Source organism: Protopterus annectens, chromosome 1.part1 (genome assembly GCF_019279795.1).
Source record: "Protopterus annectens isolate FY-2018-M chromosome 1.part1, PAN1.0, whole genome shotgun sequence".
In the NCBI taxonomy this organism is placed as follows: domain Eukaryota; kingdom Metazoa; phylum Chordata; order Ceratodontiformes; family Protopteridae; genus Protopterus; species Protopterus annectens.
Window position 1 is genome coordinate 1119741650 of NC_056726.1, and position 17644 is coordinate 1119759293.

The following is a 17644-nucleotide window of genomic DNA, read 5'->3' on the forward strand; positions in this document are numbered from 1 at the left end:
GCTAGTCAAGATTATGGGTCTATAATTTCCAGGGTCAGTTGATGGTCCCCTTTGCGCAGAGTGAATACTGTTGCTGTCCTTCATTCCACTAGAACATAGACAGTTCGCAGGTTGTGGTTAAACAGGAATCTAAGTGGGTTTGCTAGGTCATGATTTAAGTTGTTTTAAAGGCAACCTGGGATGCTGTCTGGTCCCATTGATGCCATTTTTTTGGCCGTGGAGATAGCCAAGATGACCTTCTCTCTTGAGATAATAGGCAGATAAATGGTGGCTGGTATACTTTGGGGGATGACTGGAGAGGAGAGGGAGGTGCAGTTTACTCCATATTTGTCAGCTAGAAGGTAGGCTATTACCACCAGTTGAGTGTGCTTGGTGCCATCCACAGCCAGTTCAGTGCATAGCTGGGTATTCCCTTTTAGATGTCAGACTTTTATAGTTAAAAAAAAGCCTTGTGGTTATCTTTCACTAGGGAGGCTAGTTTTGCTTCATCATTAACTATGGAGGACATGACAAGATCTGTAATTTGTTTGTTTAAGCTAGGCATGGATTTCTTCCACTGTTGAGGCACTTCCATCTTGTTCTTGGACAGCAGTTTCCCTCTCTTGTTGTATAGCCTGTTTAAACTAAGGGTCAACCAGGGAGACTTGCTTATTCATCAAGATCTGGCTTTAATTCTGTCAGGTACAACCAATTCTATACAACTGCTAAAGTGGTTATTCAGGTCATTGGTGTACACCTCTGCATAGCAGTCTATGTTATCTGCATTCAAGGGGGCTTTGAAACTTCTTATACAATCCCTTAGTAGGAGGTAATTTGTCTTTCAAAAATTCTTAAGCATTTTTGAAGTTGATGGGATATCTTCTCTTATAATTACATCAAATGAGACTGATTTATAGATTAATCTTACCAGAGAGGACATCATATGTGGGATGCAATGGTCTCCCATGTTAGTGAGTACTTTGTCCATGACCTTTGAGTCTCTTGTGGGTGTGCTTAATAGCTGTTTCAGAGTAGTTGCTTTGACAAAGTCCAACAACCTCTGTGCCAGCATAATTGTGGTTGTGTATGTTTCTCAGTCAATGGTAGGGTAATTAAAACTGGCTATGAGTAAGGTGTCGGGCTGTATGGCAAGTGACTCCACAAAGTCCAGATATGTGATATGCTTTTCTAGTTTTGTGGTGGGGGACCTATAGCTAGCTATGATGGGGTAGGAAGCTCTGCCTGTTGTTAATTGGATATGGAGTGCCTCAAGAGAGTCATACAGTTTGACCAGTCTCAAGGTGTACTTATCCTTAATGAAGTGGATCCTTCTCCTCCTTTAATTCTTTCATGGTCAGTTTGTGGTCAGAACATATGGAAGGCATTGTAGCCCTGCATAGCCAAGATGCTTTCCACCCCTTTGAGCCATGTCTCTATGACTGCATGGATGTCAGCATCTTCCAAAGTGATGAGGGCTTCCAGAAATGGCAGTTTCTTATTTAGACTCCTAGTATTAAGCAGCAGTGCCTTGAGTTTATCTAGAGTGGATTTTGTTATGTTGGGAGGTCAGTTATTTTTGACACCACTTAAAAAAGACACAATAGATGTAGCTTATGCCTTTGCTAGTATCCAAAAGTGTAGAGGAGACAAGTGCAGACCATCTCTAGTAAAGCAGTGTGCACTATCGAACATGTCTTCCCTGGCTAACAGATACTGGATCCAGTTAGACTCTTCATATAGTCCAGTGAGGTACGTCCAAAGTCATTCACCCCAACATTTATTTATTTTATTTTATTTATCTGGCATTTGTGAACTTGGTTAGTCCAAATGGGCTAGAAGCCCATTTTCAGTTGAGACCCAAGGAAAAAAGCTCCAATACAGACAAATTAAAGTACATAAATTACAAGCTCGAATATAGCGAATTATAATACATTAGCTCCAGAATACAGTGAAAGTATAGTATCTGCAAGCTCCAATATAGACAATTATAATACACCAGCTCCAAAATATAGAGAAAGTATAGTAAGTACACATGATAAAACAAATATATATTTTTTTACATTGAACATGTATTCAGCAATTGAATTTTCAAAGAGACCGAGAAGGAGTCCACAGAAAAAGACAGGTATTTACAAATGAACAAGCAATATGTACATATGTACATGTGGTGGAGAAAGTATAACTTAAGGAATGTATTCTTAGAGTAGGACTAAGGTTAATGGGAGAAAATTAAGAGGTGTTACAGTAGGATTTCTCTGTAGTAGGAGTGAAAAACATATAGTAGTATAATGAACTAGGTAGGAGCAAGACAGGGTCAAGTCTTGGTGTTGAGTAGGTGAAGTTTACGTTCCTTTTTGAAGTGTTTAGGGTGGGGAATAGCCCTTATGTGTGGGGGGAATTTATTCCAAGTTTGGGCTACAGTGCATTTTTAAAGTAGTTTATAACCATTTTGTTAGGTTGGTAAGTATCCAGGAGATGCTGGTTGGAATTGCAGAGAGTGTGAGTAGGGGTTTATGAGGAGGCCAGGGAGGAGAGGGCTGGGCAGGTAGATGGTTTGTATAATACAGGGTGTGAGATTTGTAACTCTGATAGTAGGAGTTCTCGAGGGAATTCAAGCCATTGGAGAGAGTTAAGTGCAAGGCAGTGGTGGGAGCTGTGAGGAGAGTTGGTGGCAAATGCAGTTACTTTGTGGTAAGTTTCTTGGAGTTTGGAGAAAGTTGTAGCCTGTATGTTAGTTAAGATTGGGGCAGCATAGAGAAGGGAGGGGAGGAGGAGAGCCTGAGCCAGGGATAGTCTAGTGTTAACAGTTAGAAATTTTTATAATAGTATAGTAGACCTAGTTTTTGGTGTTTTTTTTTTTTTTGTTTTTTTTTTTGTTTTGTTTTTTTTTAATGCTTTGCAAGATATGTAAGTTAAATTTGAGTTCATCCTCAATGATGGTACCTAACAGCTTAGAGAAGATTGTGTGATGGTCATATGAGAGGTTGTGATGACAAATGTAGATTTATGTTGAGAGAGGGAGAACAAGGGAGAAAAAGCAGGAGTTTATTTTTTTTTGTTTTTAAGATGAGTCAGTTATCAGACAGCCACTTTTCAATGGACAGAAAGGCGTCTTGGGTCTGAGCGTGGAGTTCTGAGATGTTATTGGAAATGGAGATGAGAGGGGAATTGTTGAGTATTGTATTAGGAAGGATTGTTTGCAAAACATGTGATGATTATTTGTGAAATTGTTAAACAGTAGGCGACCCAGGATGGAACCTTGGGTACACTAGATGTAACAGGAAGGGAGGGCGACCAGGAAAAGAGCCATCTGACAAATTACTGCCTATTGGAGAGGTAACTAGTGAACCATTGAAAGGAGGGAGAAGAGAGTTTGAGGTTAGCAAGTTTAGATGGAAGAATAGGGTGTGAGATGTGTCAAAGGCTTGGGGAGGTCGAGGAAAAGAGAGGATGCAAGTTGGTTGTCATCTCTAGCCTCAGCTACTTTATAAGTAAATGATAAGAGGGCGGAAGTTGTGCTGTGGTATGGACAAAAACCATGTTGAGTAGGTGTGTGGAGGTTTGAATGCATTTTTCAAGTATTTTAGAGAAACAGGATAGTATAGCTATGAATCTCTAGTTAGATGCATCAGTAGAATCCCCCCCTTTAGGCAGACAGATGGTGAAGAAGGACTTCCAAATGTCAGAGATTCTTGAATGGATCTACTGATTAGCAGGGATACAGGGAAGGCTATAGATTCAGCAGCTAGTTTGAGGAAGATAAGCGGGATGTTGTCTGAGGAGGGAGAGCAGGCTTTCAGCTTAAGGAGAAGTGATTTGACATATGCAGTAGTAACAGGCTGAAAGGTGAAGAGGTTTTCACTGAGTGAGTTGGAAGGGGTAGAAGGGGTGTTTGTGTTGTGGTTAGTGTGTGTAAGTTTTTGGACAGTATCAATGAAGTGATTATTGAGAAGGTTAGCAGTTTCTAGAGGAGTGTTATTAAGGAAAGGGGAGGGAGTGGAAGGGCAACCAGGCTGGAGAATTTTGTTAAGGCTGGACTAGAATTTATATGGGTTATATTTACAGTTTAACTGGGAAGAGTTGTAGTAGGACTTTTTGTCATTGTTGATTTGTTTTTTATGAGGGTTCATGAGTTCCTTGTAGCTTTTTAACAGGACTAGTGCTCTGGTTTTAGCACAGGCTTTCCAAGCACTATTTCTTCTGCGCATAAGAGATTGAGTTTCCTTAGATAGCCAGGGACCATAATAAGCTTTGATTCTAATTCTCCATGAGGGGTGAGGGAATTAAGAGTATCTAGAAAAATGTGGTTAAATTTTTGCACAGCTTCATTGAGAGGCAGTTGCCAAAAGGAAGGACTAGTTGATGCTAGATACTATGGAGTTAAATAAGTTGGCATTAAAGTTAGAGAGTTTATGGCAGTCTCTGTAGGAGTGTGTTTGGGGTAGCTGAGAAGAGGGTCTATGAATGGGGGTGGGAAGATGATCACTTAAGATGTCAGGTAAGGTACAGGGGGATGTGATAGAAGTTAGGGGAGATAGTGAGGATTCAGTCGATAGTAGGATTGGAAGAAGACATTTTGTGCAAGCAGGTGTGGGATGTTGTTAGTTGGTGGAAACCCTGTAAATTGATGCTTTTTGGTGGAGAGTCAGTTGTTAGTTAAGACCAATCAATATTGACATCTCCAAGGATGAGGGCTTCATATGGTACATTTTGGAAAAAAAACAGGAAAGGATTTGTTCAAGGGTTGGACTATTATTATCTGGGGGATATATAAGGAGACATGGACAAAGACAGAGTCATACCAATACTTGTGATTGAGTGATTGAGTGCTTGAATGACTTGACAGATCCTGGCACCTGAGAGGCAGCTAATATTTACCTGCTCCTTATCCAGCCTGGTGAGGGGGACATCCATGTATCTCACAATAGAGTCATATATTGCCAGTACATTATATATTGTAGTGTTATGCCTTATGGGCTTATTTGCTGAGACACTGATGTGTGTGTGTGTGTGTGTTATTATGTGCTGTGGTTTGGTTTGCATTGTTGTGTGTAAGTGGTTTCCATTTGTCGGGCCTCTAATCTGTTGGTAAATTACTAGTGATTACCTCCACATATGTGGGTTTGTGTGTCATGTCCTTATTTAGTGTGGCAAGTGTGTGTGCTGACAACCTGCTTGACATTCAGTGTGCCCCAATGTGAGAGTCTTGCCTCCAATTCCATACTGTAACTACATCTCTGACCTAAAACATTTGGTTGTTTCAGGTGTAAATGGTTGTCAGTATATATGAGACAACTGCTACAGTCCCTCATAATGCCCATGTCAATCAGGCTGCCCAGAGAGATTATGGGAAACTGCCAGTCTATGAGATCATGCCCTTACTGTATGTTTTATTAGGCAAGGGAATTGGTTAATTTGACAGGAATGTGCTGGTAGCACCAAGACTACAAGGGGGACCTATACTTTCTGGAGACAAAGTTTGAGCAATAAGTCAATGCTGCTCAGTGTGCAAGTTGCTACTAGAGTAGGATAAAAGCTTGGAAGGGTTTCACTATCACTTGTGTAGGGAAAAATTGCTCTTCTAAGTTTTTGCATCTCTACAGGGCACTGTTAACCACTGCTGAGTGAAGAGCAGCACAGCACAAACTCAAGGATTAAATATGAGCAAAGAGAAACAAATTTTAAGCTAACTACCATTCAAGAAAGCACATAATGAGCATTTCTTTCCAACTCAGACAGGTTAGATCAGCACATGTCTGCCACAAGCATGCAGAAAAGCACCTTTTTAATTTAGAATAGCTGGTTTTGAGCCAAAGTGTAACAAGACCACACAAAGTACCTCCAATAGCCATACAAGTAACAGATACAAAGTATTACAGTGCAATTATCTATTTAAAGCAGCAGCAGACAGTACAGAAGTGCAAAAAAAAAAATACTTAAAGCCCTTTTGTGTGTTTCCCAGCTCAGACTGACCAGGTAAACACCTACTGTGACTAGAAGAATAAACCCAGTAATCCTAAACTAAAAGCACAGCACCGAAAGGAAAATGCTACCATAAACATATTTAAAAGATGCAAACTGCTACCACATACAAAGCTGGCACTTATTTCTTCATTAAATCTGCTTGCCTTTATCATCAAAAAAAAAAAATTATCATTCCTTTTCCTACATTCACTGGGGTTTAACACACCACTTTACCCAGGCCTATAGTACCTAGAATTATTTTGTGATTACCTCTAATAATATTTTTCTTATGATAACAAACAGAATTAAAACTTAAGCAACTAGACAGGTCAAAATTTAGACAGATGAATAAATTACTGCTTCCATTAAAGTTATTCTCATGTCTTCAAACTCTTACGATTGGACTATAAAACATATTTCTTCTAGTACTAATGTAATTTATAGGCATACCACTACCGCTGCTAACTTCAGGAATCTGGTGTTTTTTTTCCTGACAGTAATGGGACAAGAGGAAGTGATTAAAGCTATCTATTACAATATAGATACTTGGCTAATTAGTTTGAGTGGAAATCAAACACCTAAAGAAGCTGTTAATCTTTTCTCTGTGACTTTCCTGAGTTGTATTATAGCTTGTTTTAACGTTTTTAAAGACGGTTATCATTTGATGGTTTAATGTCTCCAATTATTTGGGTTTCTACTTCCATGATGGGAATGGACCCAATTTTTAAGTCAAAGCATAGTTAAGGTTCATGAAATTAGTATTGTTTCAACATTTGATGTTAGCCAAAAGTGCTCTTTGCAGCAACTGCAATTTGGCAAGATTTGACTCTTTCTGAAATTCATATGATGTTACATATATTGGCAGTGCATTTAAATTGTGCTGTAAATTCTTTTTTATGAGACTTATTTCACCTAATACTACTGGAACCACATTTCCCTCATTTCTCCCTTCAGATCCTTGCATTTTATGACTTTTGTGTCTCTCCGTACATAACACACTGTAATCACCGGGTGTAGCAATTTCAGTGATCGATGATGATGGCAGGATTCTGTGGTTGAAGTTGTGTAAAGATCTAATGTAAAAATAGGACATAAAACATTGTTATGCACCCCTTTGTCATCAGCTTGGTGCACAACAATGTTGTATTTTGACTTAATTTGAATGGCAGACAACACTCGTACTATATTTGCTTATATGTGAATCACCACTTGGGGAAAATTTCATTATGTGTTACAATGTTCTGTGATTTGTACTGCTAATTCAGAAAACTGGTATCTGTTGGCATACTAAAAAAAAAATGATCATCCAAACATATCGAAATCTTACCATGTGACCACCAACGAACATGGCTAATTTACTGGAGAACAAGGAAAACTAGTGGCCCTACAGTGCAATATTTTGTACTTCATTTATTATAGTTCTCTGATTAAATTAAAATAATATTAAGACAAACAGTTGTTTCATACCTGCACAAGTGACACCAGCATCTTCACAGTGAATGCAATTGTGCTGCAAAAGTGGACTGGCTGAACACTCTGAAAGATGAGATTCATTGCCTCTGCACTGGACGTCATCCAAAGTAATAGGACCTGAGCCCATCCCAAAATATGCATTCCCTACGGCAGAAACAGCCTGTCCACAACCAACTTCTCTGCAGACCACTCTGGCATCATTTATATCCCATAAGTCATCACACACAGTACCCCATTGTGACTTGTAATAAATCTCAACTCGACCAGAACAGCGATTAGTTCCATTCACAAGACGTAACGGTAAGGGAATGTTACCCGTTGCCAAGGAAAAAAAAGAAAAATGTTAATGTACATATGCCATGGTGGTATGGCGGTAGCGTTGTTACCTCACAGTAAGAGGTTCTCCCATTTGATTCTCGGCTTGGCTTGGGAGTGCCTTCTGTGTGGAGTCTGCATGTCCTCCCCGTGGTTGGGTAGCATTCAAAAGACATGCATGCATAAATGGGTGTGCCTTCATTGAAGGTTGGGCGTCGAGCTGGCACCTCGGCATTTTGTAAAAAAATCTACTGCCAATCATTAGCGGACCGGATTTCCGCTGTGGCAACCTCTTACCGGGAAAAAGCCGAAAGACAAACAACAACAACATACCATTTATCATGATGTTGTAATATCATTTTTCCACTTTTAGGGATATAAAATAGTATATTGAACTTCTATAATGTAGTAACAACAAATGAACAAAATGGCACAACAGAACTAGGAGAAAACTTTCTCAGGGCAGCTGTATGAAACTAGAATAATTATAAACACTGTTTGCCAGTGGAATATGTAACTAGCTTTGTTTGGTACTGTTTCATGTTCTTGTCACTTATTTTGTACTTAAATCTTTGTATTTTTAGGTTTTTAAAGCATTTTATGGGTCTATATTATATTTTCGAAAGTTTCAGACATCGAACACCATATGGTCGACACCATATGAGCGATGTTTGAAATTTCGAAAATATAATAAAAAAATAAAAATAAAAAACTATACTTATCTAAACACTGTAAGGGGGGGCAAGCCCCCCTGCACCCCCTGCATATTATAAAGATGTTCCCTTATTCTTTCTTTTAATCTCCTATCAGTTTTGCCAACATAAAATGCTGGACATGAAACACACCTAGCTAAATAAACAACATGTTTGGAATCACAAGTTGCTCTAACTTTAAAATCAAAATGCAGTAAACTAAGGGTGTGCGTAAAATAAGCACTAGTATCTATACAATTGCAAAAATTTCAATTATTACATGGTACAGTACAGCAGTGTGTAGATTGGACTATGGGAGTGGTAGTGTCTATAGGATAACATAAAAGTCTATGAAGGTTCATCCTATTCTTAAAAGTGAAATGGGGTCTAACTCTAAGAATAAGGGAACATCTTTATAATATTTGTGTTAAATCTAATAAAAATGCCCTGTCTAAACATGTTATTGAGACAACAGACCAACATACGTTTAAATTTCTGGTCATGTAAGTTAACACACCTAGACAGAGGGGTGGTGATGTTAGAAATTATACGGAGCAGTGTGAAGTTAAATGGATTATAAGGTTAAGGGCTGATAGGGAACCAGGTCTTAATGATAAAGTTCCTATAAGACCTATGTTGAAAGGGAGTAAACTAAAAGTTTAAGTAATCCCTAAGCACATTTTTATGTATTCATTTATTATTTTAAAAATGAGTTTATTATATGTATTTTTTTATAGTAATCATTAATTATATGTATAAGTTTCTTAAATATATCTACATATATATTTTTATATTGTATATTATATTGCTTATATTAGTTTGGTAGGAATTTTTTGTATTTATCTTCTTTAGACATATTAATGAATAGGATGAATTAATTAGTTAATTAATTACTCACACAGGAAATGTCATTTATGAATGCATATATATGTGAAATTTTTAAATGTACTTGTATTGGTCTGAAGAAGCCCATGAAGGTGAAAGCGCTTGCCAGTTTTTTACCTTTTATTTATTAAACGGTTTGGAGATTAAATTGCACTTATTCTGTGAATTTACTTGAAGACTTTCTGTGTATATGGAACATTTCATTCAGCCTTGGTGTGCTCCAGTGTTCTGTTTGTACATTAACTGTTTATTACTTGCATCACAGGAGTGCTTGTTCCTAGATAACTGCTTTTGTATTTTTATTTCTTGTGTGTTCCGTTAGTTACCCGGGTGACATGGCTGACCAAAGGCTGCTTTCAATTAAGCTGCCGTATAACCCAGATAATACCTTGAACTCTGCATGGAAGCTGAATGGTTCCAGGACTGTATTTCCAGCCATGAGAATCCTCTTATGGCATATTAGGTGGCGTGCAATGAAATAGAGGAAGCATTAAACGAGGGTGAGCTGGATGGCCTATCTGATCTACTTAATCGTCTGGAAACAGACCTTTTGAAAATGAAAAGACTGCAGGTTCAGCAACAGCATTTCAAAGTCTGTTTGAGCAGGAAAATTATATCGAGAGGCTTAAGGATTCTCAAGATGCCCTCCACAGGTACTGTTTATCCAGAGTTACGTTATAGGTGGCAGCAAGTTAACACTGAAACTAGCCTACACTATAGGTTCATAGGTTCATAGGTTCATACTAGGCTATCTGCCCTGGGGCAATTATAAGCCTAGCCCGATTTTGTTTGGCTTACGCCACCCTTTGATTTGAGTATACTGTGCCCTTTTTAAGGTTTAGTTTGCTGTGCCTCTGTCTAATAGTGACACGGAAGTAATCCCCGGAACAAACCTACGATCCCCCATCCACTCATCAAGATTCTTCTTGAAGACATTCAGTGAGGTGCTCTGCCTAACATGAACTGGAATTCTATTCCAGAGTGAAGGGAGACTCTGGGTTATGAATCTGTCCCTCCAGCAAGTTCTATTTATTTCAGTGCTGAGGTTCAAGTCCCTTGAGCGTGTGGCTCTAAGGGATTTAGATTTACTGAGGTGGAGCATGTCCATTAATTCTGGATTGGACATAGCTTTATATGTCAGGCATAGATCGCCTCGAAGTAGGCGGTATGCAACTGAGTAGAGCTGGAGTTTTTTAACCAAGCAGCATATGGCATCTGTTTGAGTCCCTTGATCCTCTTGGTGAGGTGCTTTTGGGGTCTTTCTAATTGCTGCAAGTGTTGGGTAAGGTACATCCCAAAAGGGGCATTTTATTCTATGATGGGCCTGATGAGGGATGAATAAATGGGCACGATTACCTCTCTTGATCTAGAGGTGAATCCTTTCATGATGAGGTGGGCTATGTAAAAGGTCTTTCTAACCACTTTGGCAATGTGGTTGTCAAAGGAGAGATTGCTATCAACTTGGGTCCCCAGATCCCTAATTTCTTTCTCTGTACTTAATGGGTTACCGCCTATGTGGTAATTTGTGGGAACATTGTTTTTGCCAAAGGGTATGACTATACACTTTTTGGCATTTAGCTTTAGACCATGGCTCTGGCACCAGTTATCCATCTCTGTGAGACCTTTTTGAAGGATGTTTGTGTCAGCTGGAGAGTTTATTATGGTGCCTAGTTTGCAGTCATCTGCGAACTTGGTGAGCCATAGTCCTCCCTCATTAGCCTGTACCTCGGAAAAGTATATACCGAACAAGAGCGGTCCCAGGACAGAACCTTGTGGAACGCCACTTGTGACCGGTTTCGAGTCTGACATGGCTCCAGCAACTCTCACTCTGTGGGTTCTGTCTTTGAGCCAGTTTGTGACCCATCTTGTGACATAGGGGTTTATATTTAAGCTGGATAGCTTATCTATGATGCCTCAGTGGGGTATTGTGTCAAATGCCTTTACTAGGTCCAGATAGGCTGTGTGGACTACCATCCCTTCATCTATGGCTTTGGTGACTGTTTCGAAGAAGTCAACCAGGTTCAAAAGGCAGGATCTGCCCTTGACGAAGCCAAACTGTGTAGGATCTAGTGTCTGTAGGTCCCCAATGTCTTTGTTTATAAGCTCCATGATGATACTCTCCATAGCCTTGCAGACTAAGCTAGTCAGGCTTATAGGGCGATAGTTTCCAGGGTCCGTAGAGGCTCCACCTTTGTGGAGTGGGACCACTGTTGCTGTACGCCATTCTGTGGGCACATATCCTGTAGTGAGGCTGTGATTGTACAGCTGTTTTATTTGAGGGATTAGTTCTTCATGGAGTTCATGTAGGACGCAACCCGGGACGCCATCTGGTCCCATGGAAGCAGTGTTTTTTGCTTTGTAGAGGGCAACCTTCACCTGAGCATCAGAGATGTTTGGGAGGCAGCCCTCTGCCGGGATAGATACTTGCTCTTTTTTTGGGGGGGAGGGGGTGGAGAAGTATGCACTGAACCTGTCTGCCAGGATATTGGTGATGTCTGTGGGTTCAGTGTATTTTTTGTCATTTAGAATCAACTCAGAACAAGTCTGGGAGTTGCATCCCAAGTTCCTAACATAACTGAAAAAAGCCTTATGATTGTCTTTAGTGTCCTGAGCAATTTTTCTCTCGAAGCTGGCCTTGGAGGATTTTATGAGGGATCGTAACTTTTTGCTAGTACTGATCAGAGATGCCTTCCCTATTACGGATTTTGCTCTATCATGTAGTATCTTCCTCCTTCTGTTGTACAGTTTATTATGGCTGGGGTCCACCAGACTGGATGCCTGCCTTTGGATGTTTGGGTTTTGGTTTTGTTTGGGATAGCATGATCCATGCATTCCTGGAGATGTCTGTAGAATGCGTTTATATAGGATTCTGCAGTTTGGGCCATAGTTTCCACTGGCCCTGGGGCCTTAAAGGATTCCACTTTGGTTTTGAGAAGTGAGAAGTTCACTTTTGAAAAGTTTTTCACTGTGGTTTTCTGGGCTGGGGGTGGGATCGGGATGTGAACATCCAGTGAAATTAATTTATGGTCTGATCTTACCAATGAGGGATATACTTCAGGTGTGGAGCATAGAGTTCCCATGTTGGTAATGATCAGGTCTAGTATGTTATCCCCTCTTGTGGGAGTGGTGACTAGTTGTTCCATAGCATTTGAGTTTATAATTTCCAGGAACCTTTGGGCTAAGGTGCTGGGGCTTGAGTAGTGCTCCCAGTCTATGTTTGGGTAGTTGAAGTCACCCAATATAATGGTGTTTGGAGAGATCTTCATGTTCTCCAATGTTTTCAGGAAAGCTGAGTGGTATTCCTGACTTTGAGAGGGTGGTCTGTAGGATGCTATAAACTGAAAAGCAGTCTTGCCCACTGTTAGTTGCACATGGATGGTCTCCGATACTTCGTGCAATGCCACTAACCTGGAGGTGTGGATATCCTTGATAAATATGGAAACTCCCCCTCCTTTTGTGATTCGGCCCAGGTTTTGGGGCCGAAAAGCATGATATGAGGTATAACCTGGTAGTGCTGGAGTGCTCTCTGGCCTTGAACCAGGTTTCTGTCACTGCACAGATATCAATGTTCTCCATACTGAGGAGAGCTTTGAGTGCGTGCATCTTGAGGTTAAGACTTCTGGTGTTTAGCAGCATTACCCTTAGTTTCTTGTTTCTTGTGTTGTCTATGGAGGTGGGTATATGTCTCTTTTAAATGAATTTTTTACACCTGAGGAGGTTGCTTTACGTGACCATATTAAAGAGCAACAACAGCTTCTCTTTTCTAAGTATCCTATGTCTATCATTGATAAACTTTTGGAACATTTATTGAATAATGTTTTTCTGTTCGAGAAAAGGTTACTCAAACAGAAAAGGAGCAAGATATAGAGGGACACAGCTGACTTTAAGAACAGCCATGACTTTACCTGGCCTAGAACTGATAACAATAGACAGTTTGGACGAGGGAGATTGGCCAGCAATGTTAAGGACACTATTGTTAATAATGTTGTTAATAATGATGCTACAAATACTAACTCTTTTACTAATGTTGAATGCAATCCTAGTTTGAATGTGAGTAGAAAAGAATTTTTATCCATCTCTAAGAAAAATGTTGGTATTAGAACTACTGCTATTGTGCATAACGAACATGCTGCTATTGCTAATATTCCTGACTTGCACACACCAGTAGCACAAGTTGATAGTGCTAATGGGCAGACAGATGATACTGTTGACCTTGATGTTAGTAATACTTTAGAAACTATTGACTCTGTCATTAATCAATCCAGCAGGTCAGATGCTGATCATTCAGTAAGGTGAAATATATTTAATAACCCTAATAACAAAGATAATGATGAATGTAATGGCCCAACTCCTTTCCCTATCAGTGACTTTCGCAGGGGTGGCAGGAACAGGTCAAAGAGCAGAGGGAGACAGAAATGCAAGGTCTCAGGAGAGGAACATACAGGTCCTACAATCAAGAAAATGTGGGAGAGGGTGACAACTCATTAGTATGGAATATTTCCAGTAGGCCATTGTCTGATGATGAATTGGAAGTCTTGAATAAAGGCCTTACATTCATACCTTCAATGAAAAGATACCTTACTGATACAGTTATGGACTTGAAATTATTCTGTAGGAATGTACAGTTGAAACTTGACTTCGGGAATCACCCACTACACAGTAAGGGACCCTCCCTCAAGAACCCCAGCACATATATCCCTAATTTACATCCATTAGTAGATGCCTTCTCGAAACTTGTGGAGGAAGAGTTACATAGTTATAATAATGCAAATAAGAACAGGAGATGGTATTGACATTTAAATGCTAGGTTAAGAACAACTTTAAATAAACTTAGGAGTGACCCTACTATTGTTATTAGGCCTGCAGACAAAGGAGGGCCAGTAGTTGTCATGGATAGGGAGAAGTATTACACTAGTATGTGTGATATGTTAAGTGATCATCAATTTTACTCTATTATTCATGCTAAAGAAGTGTAAAACTGTATCCTGAGTATTTCGAGGTTATTGTTAAATCTTTTTCTTGGTAATATGATTGATGTAGACCAATATAAATTTTTACAAGTTGAACATCCTCTTATACCCACGATACAAGGCTTGCCAAAGGTTCACAAGGATCCTGTAACTCCCCCATGAGACCCACAGTGGCTGGTCAGTGTTGGGTAACAGAACCACTATCATTATATTTAGAACATTGTTTAAGACCTGTAGTGAGTAGTTATAAATATATTTTAAAAGATACTAAACCATTTTTGTTAATGTTATATGAGAAAATGGCCATGCTACTAGCAGATTTACCATATTGGCTTGTAATACTGGACGTTCAGTCTTTGTTTACAGTCATTCCAAATGTTGAAGGCATTGAATGCATACATAAATGTTTAGGAGTATGCCCTAACCAGTATTTGCTTCAAACTTATGCTTTGTGTTTGCTCCTAAAGGTTGTTCTTAAGAACAACATCTTTGTCTTTGACAAGGTAATTTATATACAGAAAGATGGCGTGGCTATGGGCACTTCATGTGCCAATAGCTACGCCAACTTGGTAATGGCAGATTGGGAGCAATATAAATTGTTTGATTTGGCTAGTTTTAAAGAAATGTCATTTTCTATGTGTGTTTTGTAGATGACCTCTTCCTTATATGGACAGGTGATGAAAAGGGACTAGATAAGTTCCATAATAAGATTAATACACTCACTTCATACCTCAAATTTACAATAAATAAATCATTGACTTCTGTACCTTACCTTGATGTATATATAGAAAGACTGGCCAATGGTCTATTAAATACGGGTGTTCATAGAAAACCTTGCTACAGGAATGCACTGTTACATAGGAATAGTATACACCCTAGATTTGTGTTTAGAAATGTAGTTAAAGGACAGGCTATGTGAAAATCACGTCTCAATCCTAGTGATGAAGCATTCCAGGGTGAATTATTTGATTTACAGGAGAGGGTATTGAATAGATCTTATAGTGTGAGAGAGGTCCTACAAGGTTTTGAGGGGGTAGATATACTGAGACAGGATAGACCCTCACCATATTTTATGGATAGAATCCATGTGCAGAGTATTGTAGGTGATAACTCTACTGTCGTACCCTTACGTTCTATGGAAACAAAAGTAGTCCTTTATTATACACAGGATGTCAATAATATTAAATATATATTTTTTTAAATATTGGAATATTCTTACTGTGGATTCACATATTAGAGAATTAATGGGAGTTAGACCCCATTTCACCTTTAAGAATAGGATGAACCTTCATAGACTTTTAGGTTATCCTATAGACATTACCACTCCCATAGTCCCATCTACACACTGCTGCGCTGTACCATGTAATAATTGCAATTTTTGCAATTGTATAGATACTTGTGCTTGTTTTACATACTCCCTTAGTTTACAGCATTTTGATTTTAAAGTTAGAGCAACTTGTGATTCCAAACATGCTAGGTGTGTATCATGTCCATCATTTTATGTTGGCAAAACTGACAGGAGATTAAAAGAAAGAATGAGGGAACATCTTTATAATATTCGGTTTAAATCTAATAAAAATGCCCTGTCTAAACATGTTATTGAGACAACAGACCAACATATGTTTAAATTTCTGGTCATGCAAGTTAACACACCTAGTCAGAGAGGTGGTGATATTAAAAATTATACAGAGCAGTGTGAAGTTACATGGATTATAAGGTTAAGGGCTGATAGGGAACCAGGTCTTAATGATAACATTCCTATGAGACCTATGTTGAAAGGGAGGAAACTAAAAGTTTAAGTAATCCCTAAGCACATTTTTATGTATTCATTTATTGTTTTAAAAATTAGTTTATTATATTATAGGTATTTTTATAGTAATTATTAATTATATGTATATGTTTCTTAAATATATATACATATATATTTTTATATTGTATATTATATTGATTATATTAGTTTGGTAGGAATTTTGTGTATATATATTCTTTAGACATATTAATGAATAAGATGAATTAATTAGTTAATTAATTACTCACACAGGAAATTATGTCATTTATGATTGCATATATATGTGAAATTTTTAAATGTACTTGTATTGGTCTGAAGAAGCCCATGAGGGTGAAAGCACTTTCCAGTTTTTTACCTTTTATTTATTAAACGGTTTGGAGATTAAACTGCACTTATTCTGTGAATTTACTTGAAGACTTTCTGTGTATATGGAACATTTCATTCAGCCTTGGTGTGCTCCAGTGTTCTGTTTGTCTATTAACTCTTTATTACTTGCATCACGGGAGTGCTCGTTCCTGGGTAACTGCTTTTATATTTTTATTTAATGTTTAAATATACATCATGAAAGAGAAAAAGATCTTTTGTTGAGAATGTCAAGCACTTTTTAAGTTTCTGAATGTTATTTTAGTTTTGGTTCTAGTTTCTGACCTTATAAGTCTTTTGTTTTTAAAACAGCGTACTGTATGTTTGAATTCAATGGCTTAATAATGAATAATGAATGTGTTTTAATGACCAAAGTAGTCACATGATGTATATTTAAACATTAGTTAAGCAAGGTTTTTATCTAAAGAAGTTTTGCTAACTAGCTTAACGAAAAGCACTTCATATTGATGTTTTGTGGAATGAAAGACTTGTTTTCTAGTTACTTGTGAACGTACGGCTCTCTTTTCATGTTTTTACTTAAGATTATTAATTTTATCCTGTAATCACATTATGCTGTTTCTGTTAGCAGTCACATTATTTGACTTTACACAGTACAGATTAGGCACGTTAACTTAGACATTGGTTTATACAACATAATTTTCTGTAATTTTTGCTGTTAGTGTATATCCTCATATATCACTGTTCATGATCTGTAACCCATGCTGAACCTATAATTTGTCTTGCCAGAAGAGTGCGCTACATTAGTTAATAAAATGTAAATATAATAAAGTAAAAATATTACATCAGGGAACTGCAAACCCTTTATCTCTTATCGGGGTTTATTAATGTATATCTTTATCTTAGACGTTTTTATCATGTTATGTAATATATTGTTCTTTAATAGTATTAAATAAATGTAAATGCATTGTCTTCAAATTATATTGTTGTTCATGGAGCTTTTCTCCTGGGACTCCATTGAAAATGGGCTCTTCTTGGCCCAGTGGACTATCCCAGTAAACAAACTGTAAAATAAATATAAATATCTCACTTACAACAAAATACACACACACACAAACACACATATTTTGGAATTAGTGCAGGTAACTTGCTCTTGATGGCTAATAAGATTTGTAACATATCATGACTCGCATTTCTGTTATTTTTGGCGGCATAGATCATTTTGCAAATAGTACATGTTGCAATGAACTCTATTT

At 38.2% G+C, this 17644-nt stretch overlaps 1 protein-coding gene across 1 annotated transcript in view; it reads right to left on the reverse strand.

Annotated features, from left to right (window-relative positions):
• Positions 1 to 17644, reverse strand: part of LOC122815615 (deleted in malignant brain tumors 1 protein-like) — a 949251-nt gene that overhangs the window by 804585 nt on the left and 127022 nt on the right. Inside the window, 1 exon segment of the mRNA XM_044088272.1 lies at positions 7411 to 7721. Within this exon segment, the coding sequence (XP_043944207.1) occupies positions 7411 to 7721 (311 nt within the window).